The 19806-nt window shown below is 49.3% G+C and overlaps 7 protein-coding genes across 7 annotated transcripts in view; 3 read left to right on the top strand and 4 right to left on the bottom strand.

Annotated features, from left to right (window-relative positions):
- The window catches only part of UREG_07728 (uncharacterized protein), a gene marked incomplete at both ends in the record, with an annotated part of 1903 nt that extends 822 nt beyond the window's left edge, over nucleotides 1-1081 (bottom strand). Inside the window, 3 exons of the mRNA XM_002582909.1 lie at nucleotides 139-217; nucleotides 273-908; nucleotides 982-1081. Of these exons, the coding sequence (XP_002582955.1) occupies nucleotides 139-217; nucleotides 273-908; nucleotides 982-1081 (815 nt within the window). The remainder of the gene's footprint in view (nucleotides 1-138; nucleotides 218-272; nucleotides 909-981) is intronic.
- An 891-nt stretch (nucleotides 1082-1972) lies between these two features.
- On the bottom strand, nucleotides 1973-2584 carry UREG_07727 (uncharacterized protein; the record flags this gene model as incomplete). Its single annotated transcript, XM_002582908.1, has 1 exon — nucleotides 1973-2584. One exon carries the CDS (start codon nucleotides 2582-2584, stop codon nucleotides 1973-1975), a length of 612 nt encoding a protein of 203 aa, XP_002582954.1.
- A 654-nt stretch (nucleotides 2585-3238) lies between these two features.
- Nucleotides 3239-5091, bottom strand: UREG_07726 (uncharacterized protein; the record flags this gene model as incomplete). The annotated part of the gene is made up of 4 exons (XM_002582907.1): nucleotides 3239-3454; nucleotides 3528-4279; nucleotides 4352-4838; nucleotides 4984-5091. 4 exons carry the CDS (start codon nucleotides 5089-5091, stop codon nucleotides 3239-3241), a joined length of 1563 nt encoding a protein of 520 aa, XP_002582953.1.
- A 3072-nt stretch (nucleotides 5092-8163) lies between these two features.
- On the top strand, nucleotides 8164-12738 carry UREG_07725 (uncharacterized protein; the record flags this gene model as incomplete). The annotated part of the gene is made up of 7 exons (XM_002582906.1): nucleotides 8164-8320; nucleotides 8374-10148; nucleotides 10205-10657; nucleotides 10716-11281; nucleotides 11335-11498; nucleotides 11583-12053; nucleotides 12119-12738. The coding sequence occupies 7 exons, from the start codon at nucleotides 8164-8166 to the stop codon at nucleotides 12736-12738; spliced, it is 4206 nt and encodes a 1401-aa protein (XP_002582952.1).
- Nucleotides 12739-13786: 1048 nt separating this feature from the next.
- UREG_07724 (uncharacterized protein) lies at nucleotides 13787-16439 on the top strand (the record flags this gene model as incomplete). Its single annotated transcript, XM_002582905.1, has 2 exons — nucleotides 13787-13822; nucleotides 13917-16439. 2 exons carry the CDS (start codon nucleotides 13787-13789, stop codon nucleotides 16437-16439), a joined length of 2559 nt encoding a protein of 852 aa, XP_002582951.1.
- A 182-nt stretch (nucleotides 16440-16621) lies between these two features.
- Nucleotides 16622-18051, bottom strand: UREG_07723 (uncharacterized protein; the record flags this gene model as incomplete). Its single annotated transcript, XM_002582904.1, has 3 exons — nucleotides 16622-16780; nucleotides 16854-17156; nucleotides 17224-18051. 3 exons carry the CDS (start codon nucleotides 18049-18051, stop codon nucleotides 16622-16624), a joined length of 1290 nt encoding a protein of 429 aa, XP_002582950.1.
- A 924-nt stretch (nucleotides 18052-18975) lies between these two features.
- UREG_07722 (uncharacterized protein) lies at nucleotides 18976-19767 on the top strand (the record flags this gene model as incomplete). The annotated part of the gene is made up of 2 exons (XM_002582903.1): nucleotides 18976-19372; nucleotides 19460-19767. 2 exons carry the CDS (start codon nucleotides 18976-18978, stop codon nucleotides 19765-19767), a joined length of 705 nt encoding a protein of 234 aa, XP_002582949.1.
- Between the last annotated feature and the right edge of the window lie 39 nt (nucleotides 19768-19806).

The following is a 19806-nucleotide window of genomic DNA, read 5'->3' as shown; positions in this document are numbered from 1 at the left end:
GTGGAGCGGCGCCGCTTATTCAGCATACGGAGAGTGGAAAGGTCGTATTTGTCCACAATTGGGTGTTTTGTAAGTAAAAGAACAACAGGAGGGACGATGTAGGAGAAAGTGATGCGATAATTTTGCACATGGGAACACCATCGTTCAATGTCAAATTTAGCCATAACAACAAGGTGCAACCCAGAGAATATGGCGTTGTGGACCAAGCATGTTAAACCTGTATTAGGAGCGTGAGCAGTATATCCTCGGAATCAACGGAGCAGGCTTCGTACCATAGATATGATAGAAAGGCAAAAAGGCCAGTAATCTATCTCCCGACTTATCGGCGCCACCGTTCCAACTTAAGTTCCCTTCTTCTCCGGCTTTGAGTTGATGAATGTTGGTCACAATATTGCGATGTGAGAGCATTACTCCTTTGGGGACGCCCGTGGTACCGGAAGAGTAAACGAGAAAGGCAAGATCTTTGGACGGATCAACTTTGGTCTTTGCATATCGTGTGGACCGTGAGATATTCAGAACAGAGGTAAAGTGCTTGTATTTGGCGGTCGGATGCCTCTCATCCCCAAGCAAGATGATTCGATCTTCAGGTATGCCGACTTTCTTCGCGGCTGCGACAGCAACAGGTAAACAGGACATCTGAGTCGCCAATACCCTTGCCTTGGTACCCTTGAGCTGGAAGGCCAGTTCGTCCGCAGTATAAGCTGGGTTTGCAGGTGTGACAACGCCTCCGGCCCAGTGGGTGCCCCATATTACTGGGGGAATGTCAATGCTGTTCGGGGAGAAAATGGCAAGGACGTCGCCCTTTTTCCATCCCCAATTTGCCTTCAGACCCTTGCCGAATTCAAGGGCGGTGGATCGGACTTGCTCATAGGTGTAGCTTCGACCGGTATCGGCATCTTGGTATATTACTATGGGCAAAAAGATTTGTTAGACAGCCAGTGCTGCACTTGCGGAGGGGCAATTTAAAGGAGAATCGCATACTCTTATCATCGGGAAATGCTCTATTCTTTTGATTGAAGATTAGAGTCCAGATATCCACATCCGGGATGTCAACGCGCGGATAGTGCGAAGCGGTGGGCATATTGGAATCGAGGGCACGGTGAATATGCGCGGAGGAGCAAGGAACCCTGGCAATTGGACCTTGACGTCTATGGCTGCGGGACACGACAAGGGGAGTCCAGCGGGAGGGGAGGAAGGATAATAATAAAAGCCAGGTGCTGAAGGTGCTGAAGAGGAGGCAGAAATCCAGGCCTATAAGGTCGGTCGCAGGAGCCAGGGCGGGCATTTACCGATCGGGGCCCCGGATTTTACCCAGCGAGCAACCCCGAAGACTCAGGACCTCGGCATCTTGGCCGTTGGTTGGGTTTCGCCGTCTTGGCGCGCTAGCTGGCTAGCTCCTGTTCCTTGAACCTTGGGGATTCTCTGGTTGAAGGAGTTGATTGTGCTCTTTTATATAATAGTAAACTATTTCCATAGTCAATTCCATGGGTGCTCATGATTTTTGAGTGTCAGTTAACGCAAAGGAGCACACAAGTCCACAATGGTCGCTCCATCGTAACGACAGATCAGGACAGGTCTGCTCGAGATCCGGCGATGCCACCCCGTTATGCTGCTCGTCTTTTGACCCATCCGTGTTTTCCTCCAAACATAGACCCGGTGGTATCACTCTAATCTCAGAGGCCTCTAGTCCAGTCATAACCACTTTATCTAGCCGGTTTGGTGGAAATGGCTGCTTCCCATCAATACCCCAAGTGAAACCAGGTTCGCTGGGATGAAGATGAGACCACACATCCATCAGACCATTTGCACCAACAAGCTTATCATCTTCTGGAAGAACGGGGTTGAAATCACCCGCTGCCAGACCACGCCCCGTGGCATGCAGGTAAGAGGCGACAACCCAAATCTGTCGACCACGAAGGGAGGGCTTGATCGGGAGGGAATCTAAATGCAGGTTGATCAGGCGAATGCGGTTTCAGTTCTCCTGCGGTAATACAGAATTCGGCAAGCTGGAACTGGACGAAGGTAGAAGAATGTCACAGCAAAGTGCATCTCGGTCAAAGTGACTGGGATATTTCACTCTCCAAACCGGGCCTAGTGATATCCTGTTAGGGATGCTATTTAGTTCTGTGAAACGGGATTTCGACATAAGCGTCACGCTCGTGAAGGATTGTGTCCGGCAGTTGACTGTATCTGCGTCACTCAAATACCAGTGCTCACGGATCCAAGGTATTGCCAATATAGCCAAAAGAGCAGGGCGGGATACTTCTTGGAAAAATAAAATGTCGACGGCCGGATGCACGCGTTGGATATACGAAATTACAGCAGATATGCGTGCTTCGGGTCTGGGAGCGGCGGAATCGACATTCCACGTAATGAGGACTAGTTTCGGGTCTGAAGCCGGAACAATATCCTCAGATAGATTTTCCTGTGTGGATGTGGAATCGACAATGGCCCATTGGCAGGAAGACTCGTCAAATTTAGACCATGTTTGAAAGGTTGGGGAAGAGTCTCTGTCTAGAGCTGGTAAAGGAAGACCCTGCCACCATTCAAGGGCTTGGGTTCGGAGATAAGAAAGGAGTTTCATGACTGGAAGCAACACAGTTTATTAGCATGAAACTGGTTGCTAGGCTCTTGCGCTTATAGGATGGGGGATTTATATTCTTCAAAGATAAAGGGTGGTCAAATCCGACATCCATACAATGCCGTAGCCAGCGAAGTTAGGCTTCAACTCACTTGTTTGTCTTGTTTGCACGCATCCTTCTTGTCATATCTTGCATGTGTGCTAATCAGTTTCTCTGAATAAAACTGCTTCTGTGTTTGCATCAAAAGTGAGAAGGGTCAGTTCATGTACTAACTAGACACATGTGGATGGTTGCAACATTGCAATACTTCCTCAAGTTTGACAGTCCAGTCAACCACTCGCACTGGTATCCTGGTTTCCCGAAGCTCAAATTATAATTATTTTATCCGCAATTTCAAAAGTAAAGTCTAGAGTACACCGGCTGATGAAAGGATGTTACGAGAAGAACCTTTAGGAACAGAAAAACCACATCTCATGAGATCTAAATTTGACATGAAGTAATAACAAGGCATATGTATCTGCCACAACCAATAACATAGTCTGTCAAAGCAGTCTGCTTTCCACACTCTGGTATGTGGACTGCATTGATCTTCTCTGATCCTAGTGCTATCGCGCATCTTCATAGGCGTTTATGAGTCAGGTATCAAGCCAGAAGTTTTAAGGTTTTTCGGCAACAGGAACGTTAGCAGTTGGCAGAGTTCCGTGACCAACACGCTCGATGGATGCAGTTCGTGCGCCTGAGAGACCAAATTGTGCTGGGATGCCTTCAACGCGGTGAGTGGAGTTGATGTTTTTGACCATGGTGATTTGGAAGCAGGTAGCGCTACCCTGGCGGGAGATGATAGTAGAGTAGGCAAGGAAGTATTCCCAAATCTAACTGCTAGTTAGCCAGATATTCCAGGTCAAGGGTGGAGGCTGATTAGAGTATGAGCACATCAAGACGTACCCTGAACCATTTCTTGCCGTATTTCGCCTGGACCTTGTCCTTGTTTCCAAGCCAATTCCGGTACCATCGCCAGAGAGTGGCGGAATAGTGAACGCCCACAGTATCAATGCCTTTAATCTCAAAACCGGCAGCCTCAAGTTTGTCCACAACGAAGCCTAATGGTGTACTGGCATCTGCCCCGGGGAAAATGTATTTGTTCATGAACAAACCCCAAATCAAATCCTCATATTGCCAAGACTTGCGAAGACCAGCGATCTGTAAGAAGAAAACACCGTCGTCATCGAGCATTTCGTAGACCTGGGACGCGAATGAACCGAAATGTCGGACACCAACATGCTCAGCCATCTCCAGGCAAGTGATTTTCTTATAACCGCCAGGAACAGTGGGAGCATCACGATAATCACAACAAACAATTCGGCTCTGAGGCTCTTCAATGCCAGCTTTGCGCAGGCCGTTATTTCCCCAGGTAGTCTGGTTGCGTCCAAGAGTGATACCAGTAACATGAGCACCGTAATGGACACTAGCATATTTGGCGAGAGTTCCCCAACCAGAACCAAGGTCAAGCATGGTGTCACCTGGCTTCAAACCAATCTTTTCACAGACCACAGCCAACTTGTTATCCTGTAGTTGCTCCAACGTCTCCTCTTTGTTGATATCGCCGATGATGCCTGAGGTGTAGACCATGCGCGGACCGAGGAACCAGCCGTAGAAATCATCTCCGCGGTCGTAATGGCCTCGAACTTGCTCTTCATCTAGTGACGCAGAAGGGTTTGCGTCAGTTGCTTTATTATTCGCACGCAATAGAGCCAGATATAGCAACATACCTTGACTGCGAGTATGCATGATAACTTCAGGCAGCATTCCAGTTAAAAAGAATTTGTACAAACTCAAAGTGAATCTGAACGAGGCCCAATCATGTCGATACTCCAATGCCTCAAGACAGTCGCCCTTGAAGTCAACCTTCCCAGCAAAGTACATTTCATGGAAGGTCTCCATGGGAATTTTGCTTTTGCCATGGTATTTCGCTCGGTCATGTTCGCTGAGGAAGTGCAGGTAGTGTTCTACGGGTCTACCTGGATACTTGGCCTTTTCGTTCTTGCGAGGAGAAATCGACGACGCAACGGACCAGTAGGTCATGAGAATAGGGACGGTCGTGAAAATTCCGAGAATAACAGTGGTATAGAGCCCACCGCCGATTTGGCGTGCAAAGTACCATGGGACAAGGATTAAAAGGGAAAAGAGGAGGGTATTGGAGAAGGTATCGCTCCCTGCTCCATCTGCAGGAAGAGGTGCATTTTTGATGGCAGGATACTATTAACGCAAACGTGTCAGCTACCGAAAATCAATTTTGCAAGCCATCTCAGCCATTCAAAGCTCAGACTATCTCAATTGACAGGCTTCTTCGCTCTCGTGCAACTGATAGCTTGGGTAGATCGAGCGTCGTCGTAATACTCACCGACGTGGTCCGAACTCCACAATTTTCGGTTGAGGGCGACTGGCAGGGGGCAGCAGGGGTCTCAATGAACTCGAAGTCGTCCGAGGACTCGGAGTGAGTTCTCGCCATGTTGAGTAGCTGAGTGGAATGGCGGAGAGGGACGAGTCGACGAGCACAGAATCCCAACAGGAGTGGGAGAGGTGAGAATATCGAAGCAAGGCGAGTCGGGAGTTTTAGGTCTGTGCCTGGTCCCTGGGGGGAGCTATGGGTCAACACATGCCAATCCTTGCCGGCCAAACTCAATTCGAGTTTCTCTCAAACACGACAAACAGCCTTGACGAGGAGCTACAAAAGGAAGATGTAGGATATGCGAGTTGCTATGTAGACCTTCTAACCTGATTATGCGGTAACAAATGAAACACAAAAATAAAGCAGCCGGACTTGCTGCAGCTCGACAGAACGAATAGCCGGCCATAACACTCGACTGCACCCTGAAGAATCCCAACCCGCTGGTACCCCTTGACACCCTGCCGGTTACCAGTATCCTGCCCCAATCTGGCCCTGTAAGCCTCGTCCCTAACCCAGATAACGCCGTTGTCATTCTCAGTCGATTGATAGAGACCTTACAAGGTCAACTGAAAATTCGCCGATTCCTCGTCTTCCTGGTAAAGTGACGGGGGTATCTCGTCAAGGATCGCCTGGTGGACATCTTCGGTTTCAAAAAGGCCGGCAGTCTTGCACTTCAGCCACATCTCAGTCCCAAAAGGAGGACGCCCATAGAGCTGCATATACCTTTCGGGCGAGATGATACTTTTCGATGATGGTCGACTGGCCTTAACTTCCTCTTTAGATGATCGGCCGCGTAGAGCAGAAGCTATCCCACGTCCTTTTGCATATCCGAGAGTATTTTTTGAAGTTACAACGGCGGCAGTATGTCGCATAGCCGATGGATTTGATGGCGCTGGGTTCTTCCTTTTGGACGTCAAAGTTGGAACGATTCTAGGTCGCGCAGTGGAAACGGCGCGGGGTTTCGGCAGGGTGGTAGGTCGTGGCAGCTGCGAGAGGGCCTTCGCGGCACTGCGCGCTTGCAGCGTAGAGACCCGTCTCGTGGCTTTTGGTCTGTCTACTTTCTTGTTCTTTGCCTCCTGCACTCTTTGCGCCTCGAGTTTCTCAATACAGGGTTCATCAGGGAACTCCTGAATGTTGAGTAGCTCCATATCACGCACTTGCTGGACAATAAGTTCATCGAAGCGCTTATCAAAGGCGATTTGATCCTTCCTCCATTCTCTTTCCTTCTTGGTGAGGCCATCTTCTCCAATATCATACTCGTCATTGTACAACCTTTCCCACCCTCGAGCAAAATTTCGCCCCTTGAACTGTGGAAAGCTAGTATCGTAAGGAATATCTTCTGGGTCATCAGGAAGTGCTACCAAAAACAATTAGCAAGCGACCCCATTGTAATCAGTATATTTTCACTCACGTTGCGGCGTCGGAGGCATGTATTCAATCTCAGGGATTTCCTCCTCTTCCACATGATTCGAAGTTTGTGTAATGACTTGTTGTTTGGGAGCAGTTTGTTTCAATTTACGGACCGTTGAGCTCCTTCTCCCGGTTCTCGCTGGCTTCGTAGTACCGAATTGCGGTGCTGGTGTCTGAAAAGCTTTTGCATTCGTAGTTTTCATTCCGAGGGGTGCACGATTTAGACCTGCAGCGCATTTCCATTTTAGCAAGCGTTCCCAAAAAGTTCAATATCCGTATTGATTCTGAGAACCTACCCATCGGCGTAGCCAAGGGTCGTTTGTCCCCCGCTCCATCCTTTCCACCTTGTCTCACAGCATTTTCGTTATGTGGTCCGGCAACGGATTGTTTCCCCAAACCACGAAACGTCAACGGATTATTTTCATCGTTCAATGGAATCCTAAACGGCGTCTTTGGCGCTCTGTTTCCGGGTGTTTTCGGCGGGAGGGGCCTAATGCCTTGGTTGAGAGGTTTCGCGGCCGCGGCGGTCTGTTGAGAGTGCACCAGGTTCTCCTGGTCCCTAGACGCGAACATAGTAAGCGAGGTCAGCAATTTCGTAGCACTTTCACCTTTCTCGGGATACGTTTTTCCCCGTTTGGTTGGCCAGCTTCAAAGGTTTGGAGTTCAAATTTCAAGATGACGCGCTTGGCCAAGATCCAGGCGCTTTGTTTTGATTTCGTTGCCAGGAGCAACCATCCCCAATAGGGGCCTGACACATCAGAACATCGAATACTTTCCAGATACCTATTTACTTCAGGCTACAAGACATATTGATCTTGTCATTAAGATCAAATCTTCAAAGGTGAGGTGTTATGCTTTATGGCGCCCAGACTTTTCAATCTCTTACCAAAGATTTGAACGTCTCAGCCCGTTACAACACTGGAAATATGAATGTGGGTAAATTATTAGAATCTTAGATTCAATTCAGTACTCCTACATTTACGTTTCAAATTACCTTTTACAACATACCCTCCATTAAGTAGTCTAGCACACTCTAATCGATGGCATTTCATACATTCTTCATAGATTAATGAAGTGTGATCCAATCACCTTCTTTTGCCCTACAAGTGTCACTTGAAATGCGTCTTAAAGAGCTTGAGCTGTGCTTTATAGGATATACGGAAGCCATTCTCGAACCTGAATGTGTCATGAGCGTTTGGCTGGTTGGCGGTTGAAGTACGGAGTAAAACAAAAGTTTGGCTACCGGTTATGCCAGAGTAGTTAGTTTTAACGGCCAGGATATGGCTAGAATTTAAAGACTGATGATTTAAGTCCAACCTGGCATCTCTATTTGCAAAAGTCTTGCGGTGTTGAGTGGTGACCGCGCATATACGGAGTACCGTAAGCGCATAAATATAGCGCTCAACTTCCTTGCTTGTTCCTCGCGGAGAGCTTTGAGGCCAGAAAACCTTTGGTTATAACCATACTCCGTACTCCGTACTCCAGTAACCTGTTGCTCTTTATTCGCTCCCTAACACGCACTCTGGTGGTGATTTGCTTGGTTAACTAATTAGTTTGCTCCAACCGCGAAACGCCCCACCAAACCTTTAATTGAACCGCGTCCAACGCGCAAGTGCCCCAACTTCCAACACACAAGACCGAGTGCACCTTGGTCCTCTTTGTTATTGATTTTGACGCTTGGGGCACGTTATTGACGTCCTTTACGGGTGTTCCAACGACAGAATGTCACAGGCCGCCAGTTCTGGCCATCCCGAAATCGGGGGGTTGAGTACCCAGGGCCAGTGTAGCGCGTTGAGCCTTGCGGATGAGAAACCCTGCCAGGCCGCTGCAACATCTGTTAACGGTTTGTTCTGTGGGCTGCATGCAAGACAATGTCATGGTAAGCAAATGAGAAATGTGCCCCTGACGTGCATCAATTATCTAACTTTCTAGGCCTATACGTGGGCTACAAGCGCCGCAATGCAAAGCTCGACGAGCTGCGGGCATCTCCGCCTAAAACTTTGGCAAATAGACCCATGAAGTTAGCCAATGACTTCTTCAAGGATATCGAGGATGAAAAGGTCCTTCTAGAGATTCACAACTACTTCCTCCAGCAGTATCGCTTGCTTGATCGCGTTATCAAGGCCCGCAAACTGCATCATTGCCATTTCTATGTACAGAACATGGATTACGGCCACCAAAAGTATCTAGACACGCTTTTGAACATAAAACTGACCGTTACGAAAGCCCTTGAAAGAATAGACATTCAGATCACCGTCGTGCTATATCAGAAACAGAAATGGTTCCAATGGGTTCGACAGTGCCAGGAGGACGACGAAAAGGCTCGCGACAATGAAAAGAGAAAGATTAAGAGGGAAGCTGCGCTGTTTAGACGACAGGCGAAGGAGGTCGAGAGACGGTTACGTGACTTGCGGTCGAAGGAGGAAGCAATCCGACAAGAACAGTTTCTGGAGCAGGCCTATCAGGAGCGGCTCGCTGAGAGTGACGAAGACTGGGATCCCATCGAGGACATGGTCGAAAATGAGCGGGACTCTTACACTGATATTATCAAACACTTCCTTTGGTTGAATAATTGCGACCTCGAAGATGGCGACCCTGCTAAACCGGATGACTGCGAACCTTCTAGCGTGCGAGAAGAAACCGAGCATGAAGTTACATGCGCAGCACCTCAGCCCATTGCGTCTTCCAAACGCAAGAAGAAGGGAAAGAAGGGAAAACAACCGAGCACAACCTCATCCACTGATGAATCTTCGAACATAAGCGATGTGTTAACGATTCGCTCAAAATCCACATCGTCAAAAGCCAATACGCTGTCAGATGGCCAGAAGCCTGATATAGAACGAATTGAAAGCCGGGAAGAAATACGTAAGAGGCTTACTGAAGGAATGAAGATTGATATCCCAAACGTAGTCGGGCTCTGCCTTGAGCGACGTGAAGATGGCACAAATGTAATGGCCGATCGAATGCCCGCTTTCGAAGAAGAAGAGGCAGACCGTTTACTGGATGAAATCACAGCAATAAAAGGCTATCTTTTCTGCCGCCTATTGCTGAGCAGCCCTGTCCTGTTAGCGGTGGCACTGCGGGTTGGAACGATCGAAGAGTTTTTCCGCGATCCAGAGGTTACCGCCACTGATCTCAGGGATCTTTGCTTGAAAATGGAACAGCCACAGCTTCAAGATATACGTGACGCATGTGCAGATTTCTTTCGCGGTAATGAGGATGACGAGCCATCAAATGCAAATCGAGATGATATTGTATCGGAATCCGAAGACGACGACGATCACTGGCCGGTCAAGCGTTCAAAAAAGGGCATTCCAGATAAATGGGAACCTAAGCGGAATAAGGCCTCCAAACGCCAAAAGAAATCTCGCGAGGCTAATGAGCCCGACACGGATGTGGTACAGGAGCCTGGTGCACCAATTGATTTTGGGAAAATCGAATCTACTTCATCCCCGAGCAAAAGTGTGAGAGTTAAACTATGTGGCCGGCTCATATACTACTATCCAAGTGAGAGGTCGATGAGTCGAGGTGGCTGGCTTCATTTTAGCATTATTGCAAAAGACTGCAGCCTTTACAAAGCAGTGGAACTTTGCAAGTCTTGGGATGAATTCTTTGAACTGAACGTTCTGGCGGTTAATTTCTACTTCCCGTCTCCATCTTGGTTGCGGTGGATTGGCAATGCCACGAAGACGCAACTCCTTATGATGGTGCGTCCTTTCCGATCCTTTATCATCACATACAGAGACTCATCACATTGCCGTAGGGTTTCATACCGTCTTTCATAAATGCCAATGCCGAAGCCCTCACGTTTAGCAACAATGAGCGGATACGCGGCTGCGGCCGCATCCATGCAACGAGAGAGGTAAGGAATTTTGTATGCGGGCAAATGAGGCGTGATGACCCTGTCAGTCGAAGATTTATTCAATACGTAGCGATGCAAAGCAGCCGGATGATGATCGTTGTGCGAGATGCAAAGTCAGGTAGAATCCTTACAAAGCCTCCAGACAGCGCCGCTTGGCTTGTCCGTGAAAGAGTTGGACATGGAAGGGCATCCAAGACTCCGTGGAAAACTCTCAAGTGCGTCGACAAGAAATTTTTCGACGAAATGGACGAACTTCGCGCTTTTCGTCTTGGCTTTAACAATTTCTACGATGTCTACATTTGGAGTGCCATTCCCGGTGACAGTTTTGATGCCTTATATAGTGCTCTCCTGGAGGTAGGGCCTTTATATTTTAAGCCGATATTTGTTGCAGGTGCTAACATTGAATATTTAGATGCTTTTCAAAGCTCAGCGAGTTGAACGGCCCGCCGACCATTATGATGCTGCCGCATCGATTCTGAAGACATTAGTCGTTGACAAAAAGACACGGCGCGCTCGGGATATTAGACCGAACGATAACCAGCCTAACCTATATGATACCTATCATAGTGACCAGGTAAGTTTTGTTTTCCGCAATAATACTGGAAATGTTATGAGCGAGACGCCTCGATCCCTCATATACAACGCCGCGGACAAGTTGGAAGATGAAGTCCTTTTCCCTGATCAATTTAATGGCGAAACGGAGAACGAGATTGTCGCAATCAAAAATAAATTACATGCCTTCGAGCATGGCGAAGTTAAGAATCTCTTGAAATGTTTTGCGCACGATCTTGAAACCGATGAGGAATACGAATCCGATGTCCATGGCTCTGAAGCTTTTGATGAGGATGATTGGTCGACATCTGACGGTGAATCGACTGGCGCACCAAGTCTCGAAGGAGATGAAGACGAAGGAACCGAGGAGGAGGATCTAAAAGAGGGCGAAGGCTTAGAAGAACAAAACGCCAAAGATATAGAGAGGTACTAAGCCCAATACTGCGCTCAAGATGTTATAAGCTGACAATGCGCGACAGACAGGCTTTGTCTGCGATCCCAGGGCTCCAGGAACTTTGCGACGCGTCGGATGAGGCCAAAAAGATCCTGGACTCTTTTGGGCCAGGACCACTGGATAATTTAAGCTACGATTCAAGTATGAAGATAGAGTTCGAGATTTTCCTCGAGAGACACAAAGCCAGAGGTGAGAGCGGGCCATCTTGGTTATTTTGATATTTCGGCTTGATTGCTACCTCGTCGGCTACTAAATTCACTAACTTTCTCGCAGTCTTCAAGGATTCCTGGCACAAGGCGGACTTAGAGCCGGGAGCACCTGAGAGATGGGAAGAGTATCTTACACTCCGCGACGATGCTTCTGCAACCCTCCATCTAGCGGCGGCAACCATCGCTCAATGTTGGAATACTCTTAAATTTTTGGACTATCACCCAGAAACTCACAGGAACGTAAGGAGAGATATACGCCAGGCATATGTCATGACATCCTTGTTCTTCCCTATAGGTCATTTATTTTTTGAGGGAAAGTCTGGGCCTAAATGGAAAGACTCATTGCTTTTCAAGCAAGAGGAGCGTGGCAAGACTCTTCCAGACCGGCGAGGCTATCGCAGCGGGCGGTACCGAGAGGAGAAGTTTTTCAAGCAGCTGGATGACCTCAGGAGCCGATGCGTTATCGAGAATCGTCATATGGCCGATATATCTCCTTTGGAATGGGACATTGTCGTGCGACCTAAGATTGCGCGACGTAAGTGAAGCCATTTTCGTCGTAGACAATGTTTAGCCAACTTTTTCACTGACCGCTTGTTATAGTATTCAAAGAAGGAGTTATTGGCATTTGCTACTCGGATTCCAATGTGGTCCCCGGCGACGCATTCGCCGGCTTTGAAGAGGGCCGGGATCCCGATCTCTTCTTCGACTTTAGACCAACCATTGAAGCTACCACCATGCCACCGGGGCGAGAAGACCCGACCAAAATCACAGTTGACTCTTTGCGGGGCAAGCTTCGCAGCTTCTCCTTGACTCGGCAAAATGCCCGGTTTTCGTTCCTACGACTCTGGAGCGCTCCGCATTTTTACCCGCTGATGTTTAGCGCGCAAAACCGACATCCGACATCGTTTGGGGATTTGATTGGCCGTATCTGGGAATGGAAGTTTATCCCCAAAGACATGCCGTTCTCCGAATGGAGTATACATTTCAACCTCTGCCAGCGGCTTGAGCCCTACAGACGAGTTCTGCGGGATAAAGTCATCGTCAAACGGGATATGGTGCTTATTATGGGTGAAAATGAGGAAGAAATACTACAGCTGACTGCTGCTGTTACATTTGTGATCCAGACTCGTCCCTGGAGATTGGAGGTTGACTACTGGAAGAGTTTTATTAATGTGGACATTGGATTTATGAATACTCTGCAAGATGGATGGTATGATTGATGGCTCTGTTAGCCATCATTTTCGGTATAAGCTGCGCCTTCTTCTTGGATACAGCTTGGTTCGTTGATATGTTAATACACTGGATAGTATCTTTTCTTGAATAGAATGTTTCCATGGACGATATCTGAAGCTCGCGGCGCGGCCCACAAGCTTAAATAAGCTGCAATCCACTGCGCTACTCCTTGATTGGTCTAGCGCTCTTCTCGGAGTTAGTGAGCCATGGGGCTTCCTTAACTCCGCCTCGCTAGTCGAGCCATAAAGACGGATGGAAGAGCTGAGAGCTGGGCTGGAGGAATATGGGGATGAGAACTACTGCAATTCACTCTATACCATCTCAATGTCCAACCAAAGCCCAAAGCCGTTCTGCTTGCCTGCAAGTGTAACCGTGGTGGCGAAAACGGGAATGTCGTTGGAACCGTTGTACAGTAAAACTCTAGATTTAAGACCCAGCAATTCTGGATCCGATAACCATCGCGGGCAGGGTTTCCGAAGCCGGTCCATTCAAAATATGTAACTAATCGAGGATCGATCTTGTTGACACGAACGCGGGAGCATTCGGCTGACTAGCTGATAGCGTTCTAGCAAGGCCTTATGCTAGAAGCACACAATGTGCACAAGCTGATTATAGGCATCGCTTTTGGCCAATACACAGAAGTGGTGGGCGGCAGAGAATATGTTGCACTAGCCAACCGTGGGGATCCCCGAGAAAGTCGATACCAAGTGCTTTGTCAAGGAAAACGAGGCTGGCTCGACTGGAATCAACGGTCGTTGCAGCGATAGTTGTCGTGCAGCGCAGTCTTTTGGTGTGGTTGCGGTAGGGCCGCTAGCTCGACTGGGTTGCAGGGAAGGAAGGCGATCGACTCGCATGATGCGGGGAAAGTACCCTCTCGCCTGCCCCCAAGCCGCCATCCAGTTCCCACCTCAGCTGTCAGTGAGTTCACGCTCGTTGACTAGCTCTCCGGTGCTCAACACCACAGCAGGACCAACAGTCCACCACTGATGGGTCTCGGTCCATGATACTCAATGTCAAGCAGATCTCGCAGGCAAAATGAAAGACGATGATTTAAAAAGGCAGCTTGGACAGGTGAGCTGGCCTCTTGTGTCTTCAGTCCCCCCTAGCTACCTCGTTCTTGCTCTGAGAGAATCCCTCAAACTCATCTGATCATTGCCGTCTGCAGCTGTTTATCGTCGGTTTTAGAGGGCCAACTGCTACTGAGGAGATCAAATCACTCATTCGAGCTCCATACTATTGCGGGTCAATCATTCTCTTCCAGCGAAACATCAAGAGCGCCGAGCAGTTGATTCGCCTCATACATGACCTCCAGCGCACCGCACGGGAGGCGGGCCACACGCGGCCATTGTTCATTGCCGTCGACCAGGAAAATGGCGTTGTTACAAGGATCAAACCTCCAATTGCCGCGCAGTTGCCCGGCTCCATGGCTATCGGCGCCAGTGGGGATCTAGACGACGCGAGTCGTGTTTCAGGTGCCACAGGCGAACTCTTACGCGGGTTGGGGGTTAACATGAACTACGCACCACTGTGTGATGTCAACTCGGAACCAGCAAACCCAGTAATAGGGGTTCGATCTCCAGGCGATGACGGCACATTTGTTGGCCGAATTACGAGTAGAATAGCCCGAGGGCTGCGGGAGAATAACATCGTGCCGTGTGTCAAGCATTTCCCGGGTCATGGAGATAGCAAAGTCGACTCACATCACGGCGTTCCAGTCGTGAACAAGACCAAAGAGAAGCTCGAAGAATGTGAACTGATACCTTTTCGCAGAGCAGTCGCTGAAGGAATCGAGGCTGTAATGACCTCGCATGTCATCATGTCAGCTTTCGATGATTCTATATATCCCGCGTCAGTCAACAGGAATGTGGTTAATTTTCTTCGTCGTGGATTGCAGTTCGACGGCCTTATCGTCACAGATTGCCTTGAGATGGATGCTATAAGGGTACAATTTGGGACTGAAAGGGGAGCTGTGTTGGCCTTGGCTGCAGGCGTTGACTGTCCGATGATAAGCCACACCTATAGCCTACAGGTTCGTGCATTGGAGGAGGCCTTTAGGTGGTGCAGAAATCACCCTACTATGCCTCGACAGATTTCCCGTTCCGTATCCCGCGTTTTCGCTTTAAAAGACAAGTTCCTCGATTGGGATTCGACCTTGCAGCCGCGTCCTGCCAACGCAGTATCCCAGATGTACGCTCAACATCGGAATCTGGCAAGCGATGTATACGCCCGTAGCGTCACACTCATTCGGGACGAGCAGCAAGCACTTCCCCTATCGAGGAACTGCACTTTGGCGTATGTATATCCGTGTGCAAAGGCTGTTCGAGTCAGTGCCGCTGGAAGTGGTGAAACCATCACTTGCGTTTCGTATACGCCGCCTGAATTCCCGAAAATCCTTAATCAGTATGCTCCGAATCTGGTCGAGTGCCCATTTTTTGACGATGCAACTCTACTTGACAATGTAAAGGCCAAGATTTCAGAAGCAGATGCAGTTATCTTAGCCTCACGGAACTGCAAATTGAACCCGGGCGAAAGATTGGTGGCCACGCAGCTCCTAAAAGATACGAAGAAGCTGATAAGCGTTGCTACGGCTGCTCCTTACGATTTCCTGTGCTCGAATGTCAAAACCTGCCTTGCCATGTATGAGCCGACTCCTGAAGCCTTCAAAGCAGCGGCAGACGTTATCTTTGGTATCAAACAAGCATCAGGAACGCTTCCTGTTTGTGTCAAACGCACCGAAATCCCAGTATGCCCCTTTGACCGGGAACGTGACATGGACGCAGTCATTCGTCTATGGCATACTCTGCTACCCAATTATGCGGTCCCTGTTCACCGACTACCTGGTCTTCTTAACCGGCCAAATGGTTCGCACTTTACAGTTCACATGGAAAGCCAGCTTGTAGGTTTCATTGCCACTTATGTCAATGACGATAGGCCTACGGCGTATATTTCAACACTCTTTGTTCATCCGAAATACCAATCGCGTGGGATTGGTACTGCGCTGATTGTCCATGCCCGTCGCCATTTAAAAACTACATGCGGAGCTCGTTCTATTAGCATTGGTTCAAGTTTCCCTAGATTCTTTCTCGGCGTACCGCTTGATATCCCGAAGGCGTCTCAGGAATTTTTTATCCATCGTGGTTTTGTGCCGGCGCAAGGCCCAACGGCCAGAGATTTCACCGCAGACTTGAGAGCGTATCAAGTCCCGGGCAAAGTGCTACAACGCGCATTCGCTGCACGAGTCACATTCACTCGATGGAAGAGCGGTCTATACGAAGAAGGTATAGCGAAAATAAAAGAGCTCTGGGGGGATGATAAGGTCTGGGTTGGCGCCTACGAACGATTAGCACAAGCGGGTCGGCACGACCAAGTCATGGTGGCAATAGACAGTTCAGGAAAGCAGATCGGGTGGACATTGATGCAAGAACTTGGTTTCGGGATGTCGAACGACCTTGCCTTCATGCCATTATTAGGGGAGAAGACTGGGCAAATTGGCTGCGTGGGTGTCCATCCGAATGCGAGGAATAGAGGTGTCGGCCTAGCGCTGATTGTGAGTGCTGCAATGGACTTGAAGAACAGAGGCATGGAGAGGGTGTTTATCGACTGGACGAATCACGTTAATTTTTATGAAAAAGCCGGGTTCAAAGTTTGGAAGGAATATCGACCCATGAGTCTAAATGAGTTTGTGTAAATAGAATACAGGCTCTCCTTATCGCCTCGCAGCGATTTATTTCGGTGCAAGCTCAACATTAACGTGGGCTATGCTTTGAGGGCTTAGACGGATACCTTGGGGAGAAAAATCCAGTATGCCTGGTCTCGGTATTGTCTACACGTATTAGGCTCGATCTAACAATCGAGATTGCGAGGTGCGTTTTAGAATCCATTCTCGTCCAAGGGCTCTAAACCAGGATCCTCAAATGGTGTTGCTCCCATAGCTCTCCACGCCCCTTCGGACATCAACGCGATGTCTTTCTCTTTCGCGTGGAATAGCAGCTCAGCCTGGCCATTTCCAAAGTGCGTGATGGATTTGCTCTAGCAGAGGAAAATAAGCTAACCGGAAAACGGATATAAGAAAAAAAAGGGGGGGGAATGTTTTCCGACTTACCAGTCCGAGAGTTAATTTGATCACTCCATCTGCCCAATGTCGCGTGTATGTGGCTCGTGGCTTCTTCCCCATGGCCGCCAGCACGACATTATCGCCTGCAACCGTAGCCTGATGCGTGGCGGAGCGGGAGTTGGGGTTTCCAACGTGCAGGCTTGCCACATCTCCACATGCGTAGACATTGGGCAAACTGTCGTCATTTACCTGCATGGTAGGCTTGACGTCGATATGGCCTGACGGAGAGATTGAGCCGGGACTCAACTCCGCGAAAAGATTGGACGATGGTTTTTGACCAGTACAATTGATCTATGTTCAATTCTCAGCATCCAGTCCAGCTTCGGACGAGGCTCAGGGAGAAAGGGGGCATAGTTACTAGGTAATCACACTCCACCACCCGTCCTGAAGTTAGCACCACACGGCCCTGTTCCAAATCTTCATGGGCCATTCTGTCATTGAGAATCACTTCAACACCCAATTCCTCCAAGGCTTTCAAAGCAGCCGCCTGCAGCTCTGGCCCAAACCTGTTCATTACCGCATGGCGCGAATGTACCAACACAACTTCCTTCTCTGGATAATGCTCTTTCGCATCCGCCGCGAGCTCCACGCCGGCGGCTCCCGCCCCGATAACGACGACTTTCTTCGCGTCCTTGATCCGGTACTGTACTTGTTGGAGACGCTTCATCCCATCCTGCTTTCTTTCCGCGCCCACTCGCGAAGGCAGCTCCCCACCGTGCGCTGAACCGGTAGCGATCACCAGAAATTCATATGGTATTTTCTCTCCGCTCGTCAGTATGACGCACTTCCGCTCGATGGTTTCGACCCGATCTCGGATCCACTGAACTGAGTCCGCAGCGTCGCCGAGATACGGGCCGTATGGAATGAAAGCCTTGTGCTCATGATCTGGAACGACGCAAAATCGCGGTAGCACCCAGGTGAACTGAAAATGTGTATTCGGCTCGATTATGATGACTTTGTACGGACTGTCGGGTGGCAGAGAGGTAGCAATTGTCCGTGCTGCATGATAGCCCGCAAAAGAGGCACCAATAATCACAATGGGACGGACTTCTTCTGGACCTGCTGCGGACGAGGGCTTACGCCATAGGGATCGCGTTTTCCGTTTGACCGTACGGCGGAGTACATCGCCGTAAAGCCGGAGAATATAGGCGAATAACTTCGCAAAGAGGACTTGCTTCTCAAGCATGATGAAGCGATGCTGCGTTCTCCAAGCTCATTTATGAAAGTCAACAGAACAACGCTGCGGGAGGTGGGAAGGGAGTCCTCCGTACATATCCTGTGGAAATCCCGGAGTTATCCTTGAACTGACCGGGGAGCCTGCATTCCTGAATTGGGCCCCGTTAACCGAACAGGGCTTGGCTCACCCTGGTCGCTGGCACAGGCTCCCCATTTCACCGGGTAACTCGGGGGCGCAATCGGAGACTCGATGCCCTGGACGGCGCGCTGATGAGACGTCGTCGGTTGGCTCCTTTTCGCGCAGGCCAAACTGACTTTCTTGGCAGTGAAAACTCTGATCAGATAAGGGATTAGAGTTCGGCTAGCTATCAGATTAGATTATCAGATGATCTGGAAGCGAGCGATTCCGCGGTTTCAAGGAACAACCCGGGAGGCACAAGCACGCATCCGGTGACAAGTCTCCATCGTTCCCAGAGAGCTGGGAATCCTCGAAGCTGGCCGAGAGAGAGCCGTGCTGCGTGGAGGTTGCGAGGGACTTCGCATCAATATAGAATCTCAAATCGAGACGACATAGGGCAGCCCTGGTTTCGCCGGACTTTGTCGTGATAATTAATGGCTGCGCTAGCTGAGGAGATAATTAGCCGGCTGGATACGGGAGTGGCGCTCGAATTTTGGTTCCAAAGTCGAAAATAGCCAAGCAGCTACGCGAATATGGCTACCGAGCAGAGCTCTGAATCCAGGCCCCTCGTTCAGAGCGAGTGAAATGCCTGATGGAACGTAATATATATAGGAGGAGGGTGACATTGTCCCATAGATCCGGTCTTCGCTTAGAGTGGCTCTGATTCTCGTCATTGTCGAACGTTTTCATACTGCCATCCTGCCAGCGGACAGTTTAACAACAGATTCAGGAAGAGATATCGAGAAAATAGCAAGAATGGGTTTCGCAGTTTTACCCGCTTTGATCCCGGACATTCCCAAAGTGTACGATGTCTATTTCGCTTCCTTCAACGCGGATCCCATGGGAGCAATAATGCTTGATATCCTTTTCCCCGGTGGCATCACGGACGAATTTCGCAAAGCTCACTCAGAAGGAACGCTCAGTTACTGGCACACGGCCAAGACGCAATACACATGGAAATGCGTGGACACGGATACTGAAGAGATTGTCGGCATGGGACTCGCAGACATATTTTTCCACGAGCGCTCTGAGGAGGAACGCAAAAACCCCGGCATTGGGTGGTTGGAAGGCAAGGCTAAGGAACGGGCGGAGAAGATCCTAAATCCTCTGTGGGAGGTGAGAAAGAAGATCTGGGGAGGCAGGCGTTACATATGTAAGTCTGGGGGATGTTGCAATCACTGTTGGCCGACGGAGTCGCGAAAAGCGCTTTTGAGAACACTTCTCAGCTGACATTCTGCAGATTGCCACGTTATCGGCGTTGATCCCAAGCATCAGGGCCGCAAGGCCGGTGCAGCGTTAGTACGATGGGGTATCGACCTAAGCGAACAGACGGGACTGCCTGTGTACTTTGAAGCATCGCCTTCAACCTACAAGATGTACGAGAAGATGGGCTTTGAAACAATCAAGGAGAAGGTTGTCCACAAAGCAGAGGATTTGGGCGTGAAGGCGGATATCGAGGTACCACTGATGGTCCGTTTACCCTCGTGTGCTGGAGGGCAGACGTTTGAGGAATGGAGGGCAAAGGGATTCCCGGCTTGGGATCACTGAACCAGACAATGATAGGGAAGATTGCGAGAAAACGCTTGC

The sequence above is a fragment of the Uncinocarpus reesii genome, genomic scaffold (assembly GCF_000003515.1).
Source record: "Uncinocarpus reesii 1704 scaffold_5 genomic scaffold, whole genome shotgun sequence".
Classification (NCBI taxonomy): domain Eukaryota; kingdom Fungi; phylum Ascomycota; class Eurotiomycetes; order Onygenales; family Onygenaceae; genus Uncinocarpus; species Uncinocarpus reesii.
Note: the sequence above shows the minus strand (reverse complement) of the source record. Positions and strands in the feature narration are given on the sequence as shown.